At 36.4% G+C, this 18,134-nt stretch overlaps 1 protein-coding gene across 6 annotated transcripts; it reads right to left on the reverse strand.

The window, feature by feature from the left end:
- Window positions 1-7,935: 7,935 nt before the first annotated feature.
- Window positions 7,936-10,699, reverse strand: LOC104886614 (heat shock factor protein HSF30). 6 transcript variants are annotated; one of them, XR_007271410.1, is made up of 4 exons: window positions 10,124-10,699; window positions 8,582-9,445; window positions 8,444-8,480; window positions 7,936-8,341 (listed from the first exon to the last, which is right to left on the reverse strand). XR_007271410.1 is itself a non-coding variant. In XM_010671078.3 (4 exons), exons 1-3 carry the CDS (start codon window positions 10,430-10,432, stop codon window positions 8,446-8,448), a joined length of 1,071 nt encoding a protein of 356 aa, XP_010669380.1. In that variant the 5' UTR covers window positions 10,433-10,699; the 3' UTR covers window positions 7,936-8,341; window positions 8,444-8,445. The 6 variants fall into 6 exon arrangements, 4 of the variants coding, with proteins under 4 accessions (XP_010669380.1, XP_019103169.1, XP_010669381.1 ...); XM_010671078.3 differs by having other exon boundaries at window positions 8,719-9,445; XR_007271409.1 differs by having other exon boundaries at window positions 7,936-8,480.
- Window positions 10,700-18,134: the final 7,435 nt, after the last annotated feature.

An 18,134-nucleotide genomic window follows, 5' to 3' on the forward strand; every position in this document is an offset into this window, starting at 1 on the left:
CCCTTGAATTTATTTGTACTGAAGACCAAATAGCTGATATTTTCACTAAACCACTTGCTCGTGAAAGATTTGAAAAGCTTAGATTAGCCTTGGGATTGATTTCTAGTGCCTAGTTGATTTATGTGTTTATTTGATCCCTTTGCAAACTTAAGAGTTCAAAAGATATACCTACACTAAGTCAGATGTTTGATTTAATTCAAGACTCCTGAAAAGGCTATTGATGCTGTCCTGATAACTGACACCTAAGTTGCTTCAGAAAAATTCCATAAAAAATTCCAACAAAAGTATCACATTTTCGAAAATTTCCATTGATGTTGCTTTGACAAAACTAAAAGAATTTCAAAATTGTTTTATAAAATTTTTCTAAAAAATTTGCAAGGCATTTGAGAAATAAGGACAAGTGGACTAACCTACCCTCATAAACAACCCCACCTAACCCTAAACACATTAACCCCACTCCTCAAAATAACCGGCCCCCCTTTACACTTTTCAAACCCTACTTCCTTCCATCTTCTCTCTCTCTCAAGTGCTCAACCATGGGAAGAAAGATGGTTGCTAGGCGGCAGTTCCTCAAGAAAACCGACGCTCCACCTACTCCCTCACCGACCCCCACACCCCCATCATCACCTCCAAGAATTTCGACACCCCCGCCGTCACCTCCACCACAACCTTCCCCTCCTCCGTCACCTCCTCCACCGCCTCCACAGCTGACACCTTCACCGTCTCCACCAAAACCCTCCACCTCCACCAAACGGCGTTTTAAAACCTTTGTCACAAAAAACTCCACTACAAAAAGCCCTTCCACCACTGCTCCGAAACCGCGCAAACCCGTGACGAGATCTGCTAAATCTTTGGCGCCCAAGTCTACTTCCGCTGCTACGACATCCACCGCATCTCCATCTCGAAAAAGGAAGGCTTCAACTTCTGGTAAGTCTTCCTCTAAAAAGCCGAAAGGTTCCTCGGTCAAGATTTTGTCCGGACGTGTTTTCCCGACCACTTGGGTATCACGGCCGGAGTTTAAATTCTTGCTGGATGCTTTACAATCTCAAGGATGGGTGTCTTTAATGAATTATAATGAAGGGTTTTATGAATCTGAGATACATCAATTTTATGCCAACCTATCAATTGATGAGAATTTGGTTCTTTCTACTGTTATTAATGACGTTGGGATCTCCTTGACTGTGATTGAACTAGGACAACTTTTAGGTGTGCCCACAAGTGGGTTTTCGGATTTACCCCATCAGTCGTGGCCATTATTGTCTGGGATTGACAATGCCACAATAAGCCATACTTTATCGGGTCAACCTTCCATACATGCTCAAATCTTTTCGGTCTCCCATCTTTCGGCACAAAATAAACTTCTTCGAAACCTAGTCACAAAATCTGTTCTTCCACGCATTGAAAACCGAGGGGAATGTCTAATTATGGACCAAGTACTTTTATGGTTGTTAATCCATGGCATTCTTATTAGCCTTCCTCACCTCATGGTTCTTCATATGAAAAATCTGTCCCACACTCCTTTGTACTATCCTTACGGGTTGTGGCTCACAAAAAATTTTGATGCCTTTGATTTGTTGATTCCGAATTCAAAGGGAGTCACTAGTAGTGATGAGATGAATGATGGTGTACTAAGTAAGATGGATCTGTGTGTGCTGGAAGGTGAATTACTGAAGAAAGATTTTCGGGGTTTTACACCAAAGGAGGCGTGTAAAGGATGTTTGAAGATGATGGAGTATATGCGTGATATGCAAAAACAGATGCAGCAGCTTTTGGCCCGACAACGAGCCAGTGATACCCTTGCCGCTCAACGTCACCGTCAACTTATGTCCAAACCATGACCATCTTCCTTTATCCTAGTTCTACTTTGACCTTTTGATGATGCTTTGTAGTTTTTGTAAACGTGTTGTTTTTATAACTATTTTGGTACTTTTGGATACTTTTTGGATGTTTCTGATGATTGTGAAATGGTGTTTAGTTGTAGCACCAGCATCCCTAGCCCACTTGGTTGAGCTATTGGATTATTTTGGCTATATTCTGACTATGTGCATGTTTTTTGTCTTTTTGCTACTTTTTGAGAATGACAAAAGGGGGAAAAGAAAGCATATGATATTGACTAGAATCTTGATGATATCTTAGGTTGAAATAATGTGACTAAAATATAAATGAGCATGTGGGGACAAGTGAATAATTGAAAGCTATTATAATCTGATGTACGGATAGGTTCTAAAAGGGTGAATAATCATTACATGCATTGTTTGAGGGGGAATAAAAGTCAATATGCATACTTTAAGGAGGAACAAATATTTATTCAACAATATTATATTCATAGTTTGTCATCATCAAAAAGGGGGAATTTGTTGTGCATGTACATGTACATGTTATGTTTTATGCACATGTTATGTTTTGACGATGAAAATTAATATAATATGTTATAGCATGAAAGTATGTAACAGTTGCAACAGATGCATGAAGAAGAAAGAAATTGATAAACGAAGACTTTGAAGAAAAGAAGAGTCAAGAATGAAGTTCGAGTTTATTATAAATTCTTAGAGTAGTAACTTTAGATTAAAATGTAATATGCTTAGTAATATGCAATGTGCTTAATATAGAAATATAAAGTTAATATAATTATTATCTTCTTTGAGTTAAGAAAGTAAATAATTATATTAAAATTATATTTCTATATAAAAAGGAAATAAGTTTTCAAAATCAGAAATCAAAAGGGATTAGGAAAACGAGTTTTTAAAGAAAAAAGATTTTCTAAAAATTGCGGTTTAATAAAAACAAGTTTTGAAAAAGATTTTATAAAAATCGTGTTTTTATAAAACGAGTTTTAGAAAAGATTTTAATAAAAACAAGTTTTGAAAAAGATTTTGTAAAAACCGTGTTTTTATATAAAACGAGTTTTAAAAAGATTTTGAAATAAAATTATGTTTTGATAAAATCCGCAAGATTTGGAAAAAGATTTTATGTTCAAAAACGTATTTATAAAATCATATTTTGGTTTGAAAAAAGATTAGTGAGTTGAAAAAAAAGAAAATCTATAAGAAAACTTATCTTTTGTTTGTTTAAAAGATAAAGTTTTATCCCTTAAATCAAGGATTAAAAGATAAAGATATTTTTAAGTGATTTTCGTCCTAAACAAGTCTTATAAAAGGGAATCAGAATTCACTTTTAAATCTCACGTTTTCAGAGAGATAAATCGAGTCTAATTAAAAAGCTGAAAACTATTTCCTTGGCACTGAGCATAGCACTGAGCGGTTAGGTTTAAGTTACTATTTTATGATTGTAATTGTCCTCTATTTGCTTGACTAAGAAGCACATCTTTGAGGATCGTTCTTTTCTGTAACTTTTACATTATAAAGAGTGTCAACACTTAGAGTTAAGTGTTGGGAGTCATTACTAGGGTAGTAGTGAGGGGAATCGTATTGTATCAAGAGTTTGAAATTTAGGATTCAAAGAAATAAAAGAGTTTTTGTTTCTTGTGGACGTAGATCTCAGAGGTGAGATTGAACCACGTTATATCTTGTGTCAAATCTAATATCTTTTAAGTTTATTATTCGCAAAAACGCAAATTAGCAATTTTCGAGTGTTCAGCTCAGAGCCTGGTACTGAGCTGTAAAAGGATTTTTGCGAAAATCGATTAGATTTAACCACTCAATTCAACCCCCCCCCCCCCTTCTTGAGTGTTCCCTTGGGTTCCAACAGTGAAGGTGGAAGAAATGGGGAAAATCTAATGGCCAACCACACAAATCATATGTAAAAAACTCCGTCGATGTAAAGAGTAAAAACACGGAATTTTTGAGGAGTACACCCTTATCACCTTTTCTTATTATGATAATGTAGAAATATGCCTTGAATAATTGTGCATCGAAAGTGTTCGACGAAATGCGTCAAATAAAGGCTTCGGGGTTCTGCCCGATCGGGCCCGCAATGCGCTGAAGAATTGGAGTGAAAAGCTTAGTCGCCCGATCGGGCGAGACACCGAATTACGACTCGGGCGATCTCGCCCGACCGGGAGCGCAACGAAGTTTGGGGAAGTGAAATACCGCCCGATAAACGCGGAAACGCGTTTTTCTGACGGGATATAAATACACTATTTATATTCTAGGGTTTTAGACTACGAAATACACTCTATTCTCTCTGTAATCTGTTCTTCTCATATGATAAAATATTATCCCTCTCTCTGCCGTGGAAGTAGCCAAATTGGTGAACCACGTAAATCTGTTGTCTGTTTTTATTGTTTTTGCATTCGATATTTGTTTCTTTCTCACGTCCGTTATAACAAATTGGTATCAAGAGCTTTGGTGATCGATCTGTGTGAGAAAGATGTCTGGGATGAATGTCAAAATTGATAAATTTACTGGGAGGAATAGTTTTAGTCTGTGGCAAATCAAGATGCGGGCTTTACTGAAGCAACAGGGGTTGTGGGCACCGTTGGCCAAGAAGGCAACGGATTCAGTTACCGGTGAGATGGAAATTCTGGAGGAAAAGGCGCATTCAATAATTATGTTGTGTCTGTCTGACGACATAATTACTGAAGTTGCGGAGGAGGAAACTGCTGTTGGTCTGTGGTTGAAGTTAGAGAGTTTATACATGACGAAATCTCTAACCAACAAGTTGCTTTTGAAGCAACGTCTGTTCAGCCTGCGTATGCAGGAAGGTACGTCTCTAAGAGATCACTTAGATAAATTAAATACCATCTTGCTAGATCTGCGAAATATTGATGTTAAAGTAGATGATGAGGATGCTGCTTTAATATTGTTGGTATCTTTACCTATATCATATGAGAATTTTGTGGATTCCTTTATTGTTGGTAAAGATAGTCTGTCGTTAGAAGAAGTAAGATCTGCTCTGCATACTAGAGAGATTCGTCATAAGGCGTCTGGTACAGGTACAGTCGATCAGACTGCTGGATTAGTAGCTAGTAGTAATGGACAGGAGAATTTGGGGAAAAAATCCAGGAAACCGTTTTCTAGAGGTCCTAAATCTAGTGATGTCTGTAATTACTGTAAGGAAACGGGGCATTGGAAAAGGGAGTGTCGTAAGAAAAAGAAGCAGGAGGACAAGAATGAAGGTTCTGCTGCTCTGGCAGAAACTGAAGGTGATTCTGAGGAAGATCTGGCCCTAGTAGCTAATAGCCAGTCACATTGTAGGGATGTATGGGTTTTAGTTCTGGAGCGTCTTGTCATATGTGTTCGCGCAGGGAGTGGTTTATGAACGATAAACAGGTTGATGGAAGTGTTACTATGGCCAACAGTGAGGTCTGTAAGACAGTTGGTATAGGGTCCATCAGAATTAGGACATGTGATGGCAAAGTTTGTACTTTGAATGATGTTAGGCATGTTCCACAGGTCACAAAGAATCTGATTTCACTTAGTCTATTAGACAAGAAAGGGTTCAGTTTCAAAGGTGAGGGTGGAGGGTTGTATGTCTACAGGGTTCGAAGATGATTCTGAAAGGGGTTAAACGGGAGACATTGTATGTGTTGCAAGGGTCTACGTTATCTGAGTCTAGGGTTGCTACATTGGCTGTTTGTGATAGTGTTGAGAAACAGGTGGAGCACAGAGGCACTCTAGATTGGAGTGGTGGTTCACGTCAGGGAGAAATCTGTCAACACTCACAATCTGAATCTGAAATTCCGTGTTCTTCGTCATCAAAATTGGGTCAGTCAAACTTGACTACTGGTCAGCATGAAATCTTTGGGGACTCTCCCCAAAAGGAAGGTTGTGAAGACATGGGGGGTTTTGCACTGTATGTCGGAGAGGTGAATATTTTTAGGCCGTCCAAGGAAGGTGTTACTTGTGCTAGGAAAGAGTATAAGGAACACATCTATTCGAATCTGATTCCACAGGGTAAGTTCCAAGGTTGCTTGGACTTACAAGCTGTTCGTGATTGGTAGTTGCCTCTTGGGGCAATTCTGGGGTCCTTAGGGACTAATCTGGTCTGGTTGTCTTTTGGGACAAATCTGGTGTTTGGGAGATTCTGGGCGTTGTAATCAATGCATCTTGTTTTCTGGTTATTGTGAGGGGATTCAAGTCAAGGTGGAGATTTGTAGAAATATGCCTTGAATCATTGTGCATCGAAAGTGTTCGACGAAATGCGTCAAATAAAGGCTTCGGGGTTCCGCCCGATCGGGTCGGGCGAGGCCTCCCGATCGGGCCCGCAATGCGCTGAAGAATTGGAGTGAAAAGCTTAGTCGCCCGATGCCATCGGGCCTCTTCGCCCGATCGGGCGAGACACCGAATTACGACTCGGGCGATCTCTCCCGATTGGGCGCGCAACGAAGTTTGGGGAAGTGAAATACCGCCCGATCGCGGAAACGCGTTTTTCTGACGGGATATAAATACACTATTTATATTCTAGGGTTTTAGACTACGAAATACACTCTATTCTCTCTGTAATCTGTTCTTCTCATATAATAAAATATTCTCCCTCTCTCTGCCGTGGATGTAGCCAAATTGGTGAACCACGTAAATCTGTTGTCTGTTTTTATTGTTTTTGCATTCGATATTTGTTTCTTTCTCACGTCCGTTATAACAGATAAAATTGAAGGCAAAAGAACCCCAAATCAGTCATACAAAGATTCAAAACCCATCAACACCTCCATGCATAAGAGATACACAATTGAGAAATAAAAGATGAAGGATATCACACACCCAATTTCGTAGGTTCTGTTTTGCTGCGCTCATGGACGCACCTGAGCACAAAACGACAGTCCGACCTTTCAAAATGAGGCCATATTGTCCCCCAAGAAGCTGACAAAAAATCAAAACGATCCAACAATTGAAACTTCGACAAATGACAATTTTGTGCACGCTATTCTGAAAAAAATCGAGCTATTTTTTTCTCTTTCTCTCCTCTCGTTTTAAGTATGTATTTTATGATTATTCATATTGCTAACTTAACTCTCTCTTACGTCATAATCCTTCACCAAAAAACACTCCAAGGCTTTTCCAAGATAAGCCAACACATTTAGGCTATGTTTAGTTCACCTGAAATTTTCTGATCTGATCTGAACTTATTTTTTCTGATCTGATCTGATCTGATCTGATTACAAGATCTTATCTTTTAGATTTCTCTCAATACATAAGAAAAAATATAGTCATGTGGGGTCTTGTTTGATTCATCTCAATGAGTACTTTATTGATATTCAATTATTATAATTTTTACTAATATGTAATGAAAGATATAATAATTTTTAAATATAAGCATGATCTGAACTGATCTGATCTGAACTTATTTTTTCTGATCTGATCTGATCTGATCTGATTAGATCTGAAATAAGCAAAAATAAGGTGAACTGAACATAGCCTTAGCCCCAAAAAGACTAAGAAACATAACCCGATACTAAACACTCTTCTTGAAAGAATTGTATATAGCGATCGATACTAAACTTCATATTAATACTTTAGTTTGCTATTACTATAAGACTCATTGAAAATATAATTTTCGAAGAAAACTACATATTCGAGGGTGAAATTTCAGCACTGTAAGAACTGATATAGGAGTATTCCATACAGATTTATTATCATCATCATGGTGCATTACCCGCTACTAACCATGTCAATAGAATTCCTAACAAAATTTAATAATTAGTATGGTTGATGAACAGCTTGACACTTGAAGTTCAGGATTGGTGAGTGCTTTGTTAGTAAGCTCTTCCTGCGCTGCAAGCTGAGAATAAGCTTGTCGACAAAGATTAAAGACAACATGGTCTAAAGGTTCGTGTTTTGTAAAATTCAGACTATACCCAAAACAAACAAAGACCCATCGTTCCAGCGAAAGATATTGCACACAAAGTGACAGCTAAAAATGAACCAGTTTCAAAAGAAAAGCTACTGTAAATAAACACCCATGTCAACTATGATGAGAATTGATCCATTTTCTCTTCATAATTTACCATCACCAAACCGGCCGCGTACTAATACATGGTAATGGAAGAATTAGTGTATTACTATAAACAATGAAACTTTCACCTCAACTTTACATATAGATGCAATACCTTCAGAGGAAAATAAAAACTGAAAGGAAGTGTGCAAAGTTTTCTCATTGTAGCTGACTCTTCTGTATCAACCAAATTCAGCAAGTATCTAAAGCTAGACAATAAATAATACACCTCTAATTACAGCACAACAGAGTTAACAGCCACCAAATATGTACACCCAAAAGCCAAAACAGAAATCTATGTTCATATAACAAATCAGCAAAAGTTGAAATAAACCTCCTAATTTCTGATAGAAAAATCAGCTAAATCGCATTACTGGATGAGGATTTTAGCTGTAATTTTATAACCAGTAGAAAATTGATTCTTCTTGCTACCCTTGGTCATAAGATTGCCCTGCAAAACACAATGATTCGGGTTACTAAAAAAAATTACACAAATTAATCTTACTTGATTACCAAGCCAATTCTGAAAGATACAAAGAAACAAACTCTCAACCATCAATTACTGGCCCTTGCATTCTCCTGCCACACTTCTGCATTACAAAACAAGCACATTGTAAAATTGGATACCTAGCAAACTAATACAATCAACAAACCAACACAAAAAAATACAAGCATAATTGCCATAACATACCAATTAATGAGGGCAGGAACACAGCTATGGCAGCTAATATAGCAAGGAACCATTATAATACAATCATATGATTATCTATCATCAGGGTTTTCATTTTAGAAAACCCATTTGATCTATTAAATCTTGTAAATCCTCACCCCAATTTGAAGATTCAGGCACCAAATCCTCAATTGGTACATCAAGTTCTTGTTCTCCCTCGCCAATCAAGTCCTCGTTTAGCAGCTCTTCCCAATTTAGCTCACCCACATTTCCTAAATTTGCACCAATTGGTGAAGGAATCGAGTTGGGTTCCAACATCGGCTCCTTAATATCAGTGATGCTTGATTCTTCATCTAATGCAGCCGAGAACAATGTCTCAATTTCCGATTCAGCAGCTGCCAGCCCTTCAGTAGCTTCCACTGCTGCTGAAAACACTTCTTCTTGCAAGCTCTCTGCACTTCGGCTAGCAGTTAATCTCCTTTTCCTTCCAATCTCGATACCTTCAAAGGCGCTACCCTTGCATTGCATCAAATTCTGCACAAATGCTGGGTTTGTAAGGGCTTTGGCTAGAAATGTCATCATCTGTTGTTGCTTTCTTTCAGTAGACTGAAGTCGAGCCTCCATGGTTCGGAGTTGCTCCCTTGAGAACTGCTGTTGTTGTCGTAGCTTTACAAGTTCCGCCATTAACAAGTTACGATCTCTCCTTAGTCTTTCCATATCACCATCTAATCCATAATGGCCTATCTCAACACAAGCTCCTCCTTGATGTTGAACATTTTGTGTGACATTTCTCCTCCTCTTGATGGTCTTTAACAAATGCTTTTGCCCTCCTAAAAACCCTTCATTCGCGAATTCCCAACGATCAGGATCAACCTTTCTAAAACCCTGAAACATTTGCAAACAAACATGATCTTAAATTACTTGTCCAAAAACATACTTATAAACAAGCTAACTCTAAAGTACAACAGAGAAGTTCCAAGCATCTTCAATGTAATGCAACCCGATGTCGATTTCGAATGGGAATTGATCAAACCAGTAGAAACAACATGAAAGCATGAATTCGGATATGAAGGTAAAGTATAAAGTTGCCATGTTGTAGTTTTCTCTGTAGCATATTGAAAAACATAGCAGGTAGCACTTTAACCCTACAAGTTCCAGCACAACTATTCAAACTTTACCAGTTCAGTTCATACACAAGATGGTATCACACTATCACAAAAGAATCAACTCAGATTATGCACTAGAATACCATCAAATATGTTGTCATTAATTCAATCTGAAATTGAAATTTCAATTCCAAGACAATACCCATAATTCTATATCCCTTATTCAAACCCTAAATCACCAAAAAGAAAGAAAAATAGAAGCTTCACACAAGCATTTCAACAAATATACATGGGGAAATCATAAAAAATGCAAAGAACAAAACCCATTAAATAAACCCATAATTCCATACCCTAAATCAGAAGAAGAATAAAAAGTGCGAAAAAAATAGAATTTTCACCAAGCAAAAAAAATCACATAAGCATTTTAACAAAAAAGAAGAGCAAAATTCTTACTTACATAAGTGTTCAATTGACGAATGAAGCTAGAGAAATTATTATGCTTGAAAAATCTGGGCAAAAGTGAAGTAGAAAACTTATAAGAATCCCAAACAATGAAGCTATTACGAGTTTTACTCCAAGAAACAATGGGATCAGTTGAAGGGTCTTCCACCATATCAAAAGTTTTGATCAAAAATGGAGGTGGGCCCATTTCATGAAGCCCTTCCATTGGTCTAACAGAGAAGTTTGATGAAGATGATGAATTTGTCGGTGTACCCGCGTTGCAGGGGATTGTACCCTCTTCTTGCTTCACATTTACACCTTCCATTTTTGGAGAAACAGAGGAAGTTAATAAATTAGATATGGGTTTTGTTGGAATTGATGTGGGTTTAAACCTAATTTAAATTTGGGGATTTGGGTTTTCTAATTATAGTTGGAGAAGATGAGAGAGAGTGGAAGAAGGTTCTAGAGAGAGGAGAGAGAAACAGGGGTTTTATTATGAAGGATCTGTATTTCGCTTGGAAGTTTCTTCAGCTGCTTTACTGTTTTGAGGAGAAAGTGGGGGAATTTGAGAGAGATTATTGAGAAAAAGATATTACCAAATGTAGATAGATTTGGAGTATTTGTAAGCGTGGAGGAGAGAGAATTAGCCAAGTGTAAATGTGTGGGGTCCAGGATTGAGGATATCTTTTGAAGTTCTGGAAAGTTCTAAGATTTATGACATGTTCACACCCAACTACCCAAGTCTGTTTTTAGACAAGGCACTAATTTGGACCGTTAGATCTTGGATGCATTATGACTGGAGTTATATTGTTTTAAAGGTTTTTTCATCAAATATTCCTGCCAAATTTAAAAATTCATCATATACCTTCAATGTTTCAGAAAAGTATGGGTTAGGATTAGTGTGGGTGGGGCTAGTGGAGGGTGATGCAGTGATGAGAGAAAAGAAGTACGGTGCGGTGGTGGCAGTCTGGTGATGCGGTGGTGGTGGTTTGAGGCTGGGGTGGGGTGGGAGGGGGATGGGGTTGGGCTGGTAGGGGAGTTAGTGTAATACTCCGTATTTTTGAGAATTAATTCGTATTAATTAAGAAAATATAAAGAAGTTAATAAAAAGGATTTAGTATTATTTACAAGAATAATAAGAATATAATAATAATAATACGAGTCAGTTGTGTTAATTTCGGATTTATAAAGGTTAAACCGAGTTCACCCGATTTAGAATTACCACTTTTAGAAGGGTATAAAAAGAGAAATAAGAGGAGGAAGTTGAGAAACCCTAAATTTCTTTCTCTCATCCCTCAGCCGTCATTCCTTCTTCACCCTCAAACCCTTTCTCTCTTTCTCGCTGCTCTCCTCTCCTCCCTCGCTGTTTTCCTCCCTCAACTGCTCTCTTCCCTTTCGTCATCTCTCGCTGTGGGTTGCTGTGCGAGGCTCGCGTGGGCGAGGCTTCACGAGCGTGTCGGCGCATGTGCGGGACGAGGGTTGTGCGATCGAGGCTAAGGGATCGAGTGAGTCGAGGCTGTGTGCGGGTTGCGAAAGGTGTTGTGCGAAGTGTGACGAGCGACGACGTGCGAGGGCTACGAGCGACGAGAGATCTGGTGCGAGGCTCGCGTGTGCTGCGAGCGACGAAGGCTGGAGCGAGGCTCGAAGGTTGGTTCGAGTGCTGAGCGACGAGCGACGAGGTGCTGCGTGGGCTGCGCAAGTGCTGCGGTGCGTTCGAGCGTGGTGGTGCGAACCAGGCGGTAGTGCGAGTGTTGCGCCGTTGCCGGAAATCGGTCGCCGGAATTTGATTTCCAGCGAGCTTAACGGTATAAAACATTTTATATATTGAATATATTATCTTAAGTTTAATTATAATTTATGTTTTCATAATTATGTTAAATTATAATTAGTTAATTAATAATACAAGTTAATGAGTTCATTTTATTATTCGGACTATAATTGTGAATATAACTTTCGGACATAATACTGGATCGGATCTAAGACTTTTGGACATAAGATTTTGGACATAAATCATGGTTGGACTTATAATTTAAATTGGTTTGGTAAAGATAGTGGACTAATGACACTAACTAATATTAGTATGTTCACTAGCTTTGACTCTTAAAAGACGTTAAACTCTTAATAATAGAAAAGTAACGAAGATTCACAAACAAGGGGTTTAGTTATCGTTTACGTCGAATTATTAAACCGTATAGTCTTAGTTACGTAGTAGTTGTTAATATTACCAACGACGTAGCACTAAAGCTTTTATTTAACGGTTTAGGTCCCAATTTATAAGCGGAACGTTCGATTAAGACAGCGAAAATTCTCCGTTACAAGGTACGTACGCGTACCAGTTTAATCCCAAGTATTAGGATCATGATTAGGTTGCAATCTATGTTATTGGAACCTAGAAGCATGATAGGGAACATTTGATTGATTGAGATTGTCTGGTTAGACATTTGTAATTGAAATTGATATGTTGCATTGGAATGCGTAATTCTATCGTAATATAAACAAGAGCATTTTTTTAATCTATCCATAGTGTAACAAGGTTGTTACAAGAGATATGATTCGAGCATAAGAGGACAGGTAAATGATTCTATGTATCCATAGTGTAACAAGGTTGTTACAAGAGATACGATTTGAGCATTTTAATGAAAAGAACAGGTAATTGATTCTATGTATCCATAGTGTAACAAGAGTGTTACAAGAGATACGATTTGAGCATTGTAACTAAGAGAAAAGGTAAATGACTATATTTGGTTATGAAATGAATGGTTAATATTAAAATGAAATATGGCAATATCTTGTAGCTGGACTCCCTACAAGTGATGAACAATGGGGGGAGTGTGGGACTTGTCCTACGCTCCTACGCAGGCCTACTGTGACGACAGTAGTGTCCTTATATTTTTGACACTCAAGTAGGCGGAAGGTTCCGTTCGATCTTGGGGGTATGCATACTAAGGTGATGGGTGTGAGACGGAACAAAACCGTATTTGCATTTCATCTAACAGACCTAGTGTCTGTTAAGGATTCAGTAGCCCGTATGATTCTAGTAAGATGACGGTGCCCGTTCGATGCCAATTAAAGATTAAAGATATAAAGGTTAAAGGATGTAACATAGTGTAGCATCATGTTTAAGATTGTTCATGTGTGCATCATTTATGTTTACATGTATTCAATGGTTCATTACGTACTCAGCATAGCTGATTGTGTGTTATTATGTGTTTGATGAACTGCGATGAACCATTGATGCTACAATGGGGACAGACTAGGTGTGCTGGTGCTGCTGCATAATCTCGAGCATACGGGGACTAGGCTTGGGTATTTACATTTAAAGCATTTTGAAATAAGTATTATTGGTTTTTCTAAGACTTAAATATGGTTTGTGGTTTGAATGAAAGGGGTCATTGATGATTCCCGAGTTGTATTTATATTTTAATTCCGCTGCATTTTAGTTTTCAAGTTAATGTTTTAAGTTATCGTTAACCCTTGTTATGCCTTGCGTTCCATCGCGGCGGTAACGCCCCCGAGGTCGACGCGACGTAGCAGTGGTAGGCGCGTGTGGATTTTGGGGGTGTTACAGTTAGGGTTAGTGGGTGAGGGTTTGGGTGGGTTAGGATTTGGATGGGTTAGGGTTTACATGTTAGGGTTAAGGCTTAATGATGGCAAAATGGTAAACAAAGCTAACGGTGAGTTAACGAAAGTTAGAAAAAGGGTATCTGGTGCACATTTTCGAAAACTCATGGGTATATCGTGCATTTTTTAAACATTGAGGGTATATGGTAACGCTAGAAGTGATCAAATGGTGAGTCAGACTGGGTTGCCGTTGAAACAAAATACATGCTTTTTAGGTCGGGAAATATTTCGGGCCAACCTTTTTCAGACCAAATTTCGAACTAAATCATCATTTTTAGATTGCCTAAATACATCTCAAATTATAATAAAAGTTAAATCGAACCAGGATAGGAGGAAAACAGGATTCAAAAAATTTGGCCAAGTTTGGGCATTTTTCGGATTGAGCTTACTTAAATCAGCTCTAGATGACTTAGACACCGAGTGACGCTCCTCTTCTCTATTTTCTTATTCTAAAAAAACTAACTTTAGTCTTTATTTTTTCTCTTGGTGGACTACTAGCTCAAAGATGGAGTACACTAGCTCGAGTGTCAACCTGGAGTATCGGGTTGATTTGGGTTAGTACGAGTTGGGTCGGATACACTTGGTCAAATCGTATCAGATCAAATCTTTTATCGGATCGAATGTGGGTTAGGTCGGAGCCACTTAGGTCGGATCAATTCCGACCAACGTGTACTTGGGTGCGGGTTTGTATGGATCAAACCATTTTGGCTCGGCTCAAATCGATTTTGGGTAGACATAATTCGGTTTCTAAATAGATTTGTGCGGATCAAGTTGGATTCGAATTAACTTGGGCGGCCTAGGTCGTGTTTGGATGGACTTGGGTAAGCTCAAGTCGAATTCAGGCAGAGCTGGAATGCTCCATTATATGTTAAAGTCCATTAGTTTCTAGTCATTATCAATATAATGTCCCGCCTAACTCTTCGTTATCTGTCCGAATACCTCTGACTATCTGCCTCTGTTTCACGAATAAGTTAAGGGACTAGGAGTACCTGCCGGAATGAGCTTCCCTCGTTGATCGGTTGTTTCTACACTCTTCGTTAGCTGAATCAAGACAAATGGCTGCAGCTTACATTATATACTCCTCGCGGAAGGGAACTGCTGAAACTTATCTTCCGTCTTCGATCTCAGGTCCGCTATCGATCGAAGTTCGGGATGACATGCGCATATCTGCATGCGCGACAACGCGCGAAATATATAAATGAACAAATTAATAAACTTGACAAACGTCAACTAAATCATATTATCGAATATATCCAGAGATTTAATCAATAACAATTTTTTAATATCTTATATAGAAGTATTAATAAGAACATGAATTAAAGTCATGATCAAAACATATTTGATTGATGATATCGGGTTGGTTATGGATTGGGTTGATGTGGGTCAGGTTACAATAGATTGGATCTAAAATGGGTTTACTTGAGTTCGGGTTGAATTTAGGTTGGATGCATATTGCGTTTGGATTTTGTTATTTATATCTAAATAGGCTCGGATTAAATTTTGGGTCGGTGACAGATTGGGATGAGTTATGATATGCTAGGTTATAACGGGGTTGGGTTAATTTCCGTTCATAATGGATCAGTTGGGAAACCTAATTATGTGGGAAGGAATGCGGGTGGACCCGTGGGTTGGGTCTGTTTTTGACACCCCAACACTAGCTTGAAGTAGAGGTGATTAAGATGCGGGCCAGGCCAGCCACCATTATAAAAAATTGGTCGTGCTACGGACGAGTCGATTTTTGTTTAGCGTTCTTTTCGAGTTTAAATTAGGTCATGCCAAAATTTAGATTGAAAAGTCATTTTTAACTTGACCAAAGCCTGTTCCAAGCGGAATAAATTCGGTTCGGGTCCAAAAAATATGCCCAATCCTAGACATTTTTCTAAGCGGACTACCTTTGATCACCTCTAGGTCAAAGTTGAGTATAAGGTTCTACGATCTAAAAGATAGAATCCTTGTGTCTTTAGATGAAGGGCTCTCTAACTGAGCTACACCAACGCCTCAAATTCTAATTATTAGGTTCTAAAAATAATAATAATAGTTCTCACACTCACTCACTCCCTTCAATTTTCTCCCTTGACAAGTTGACATCTTCACTTACTAGCAACCTTATAACTATGAATTTGTTCTTTTCGTCTAGTTTGATCTGAATTTTTCTGATCTGATATGAACTTTTCTGATTTGATCTTTTTTGATCTGGTCTAATTTGATTTGAACTATTGTGATCTGATCTGAATTTTTCAAGATTGATCTGCTCTAAACTTTTCTGATTTGGTCTGATCTGAACTTTTTTGATTTGGTTTGATCTAAACTTTTGTGTTCGATTATTATTATTATTCTTATTATTATTATTATTATTATTATTATTATTATTATTATTATTATTATTATTATTATTATTATTATTATTATTATTATTATTATTATTATTAAGCAATTGTAGACTTTTTGTCAATATCATTAAAATTTAAAACTCCAGCACTTACAACAACTAGTACATTCTATTGTAGCATTACCTACTTTGTACTACTAATAAAAATAAATAATATAAAAAAAAGTTGTAACCGACAAAAAACAATAATAATCGCAATTAGAGAAGCAAAGAGAACATACGAAAAAAATAAATTAGGTGACTTCAACTCTTCAAGACAACTTGCATTGTGATTTTGCAATGCATTCTTTAAATTAATGACTTAGTTTTAATTCTTTTTATAAAATATAGGTACACATATCTATTATCTAATAAACGAATCGTGTCATGTTGACCCATTTTACTTAAAACGTGTCACAACTTTGACTCGAATCCATTTATTTCGTGTTGAGTTATGGTCGTATTGTTGTGTCATATCATTTCTTATATAATAATAATAATAATAATAATAATAATAATAATAATAATAATAATAATAATAATAATAATAATAATAATAATAATAATAATAATAATAATAATAATAATAATAATAATAATAATGATAATAATAATAATAATAATAATAATAACAACAATAATAATAATAATAATAATAATAATAATAATATTTAAAAAAATTAAGGATAAGGCCTGAATTTTTCTGATCTGATCTAAACTTTTCTGATCTGATCAATTATGAAATAAGCACTTAAGTGCTTAAATAAGTTGAAAAGAACATAACCTATATCAACAACAAGCCAGCAATCACTAACTATTATCAATTCTCTCTCTTCTTGTTGTCTCTCATAATAATATTGGATTTTTGGTGTGTCATCACCGATTTTTTGGTGATAAATTTCTTAAGTAGATTTACAACTACTTTATTTAGTTTAAGCTCTTTTTGTAAATTTGAAGCTTTGTGGATGTCATCTAACTTAGGGTCTGTTCTCCCCAACTTATTTTCAGTTTAGTTCAGCTCAGCTCCAATCAGTTTAATTCAGCTCAGCTCAGTTCAGTTCAGCTCCATTCTTTCATAACCATTTTGTTGAATATTATTATTATACTCCCTCCGTTTCCTAAAGATCTTCCCTCTTTCCGTTTAAGTGCGTTTCCAAAAGATCTTTCCTCTTTTACTTTATTCCTTATTTGGATTTTTTTTCCCTTTTTATCATCTCATGTCCCTATCATATGGTCAACCATTTCATTAATAATTCAGTTTACTCCCTTTCTCTCTCCTACTTTAACCCCTTTTTATTGTTTATTTATTTTAACCCCTTTCTCTCTCATACTTTACCCACCACCACACCCCACACAACTTAATTCTCATTGGTATTTGTAGCAATAGTAACAAGGAAGATCTTTAGGAAACGGAGGGAGTATTGGTCTAATTTATTTTACTAAATACTCGTATTATTAATATTTATTTTTATATCATCATTAATATTATTATTATTATTATTATTATTATTTCTATATATTATTTTTTTATTATAACTTTACTCATTATTTTATTACTATTATTATTAGGAGGAACATGATTTAGGTCAAAAGTACAAATAAACCCACGTTTTTTAGCCCATAAACCAATCAAATCGAGTCAAAGCGGTTTATGATGTAATTTTGCGCGGTCCGATCAAGTCATTATTTTTATTACTAAATATTATTATATTAGTAAATCTAATTATTAAAATATTAATATTAATTTGCTTCTTAGATATTATTGTTATTATATAATCATCATCAAGTATTAATATATTAATACAAATAATGTAAAGTAATTATTATTTTATTATCATCATTATCATTAATTATTATTATTAATAACATTATTATTTATTTATAACTATCATTTTAAAATATCCAAAATACTATTATTATTATTCATTATTAATTATTCATTATTATTACTTATCATGATAATTATTATTTAATGTTCATATTATTATTGTTTAAATATTATTTATATATTTATTACATTCAATTTAATTCAATTCAG

Source organism: Beta vulgaris, chromosome 2, assembly GCF_026745355.1.
Source record: "Beta vulgaris subsp. vulgaris cultivar EL10 chromosome 2, EL10.2, whole genome shotgun sequence".
NCBI classification, from domain to species: Eukaryota; Viridiplantae; Streptophyta; class Magnoliopsida; order Caryophyllales; family Amaranthaceae; genus Beta; species Beta vulgaris.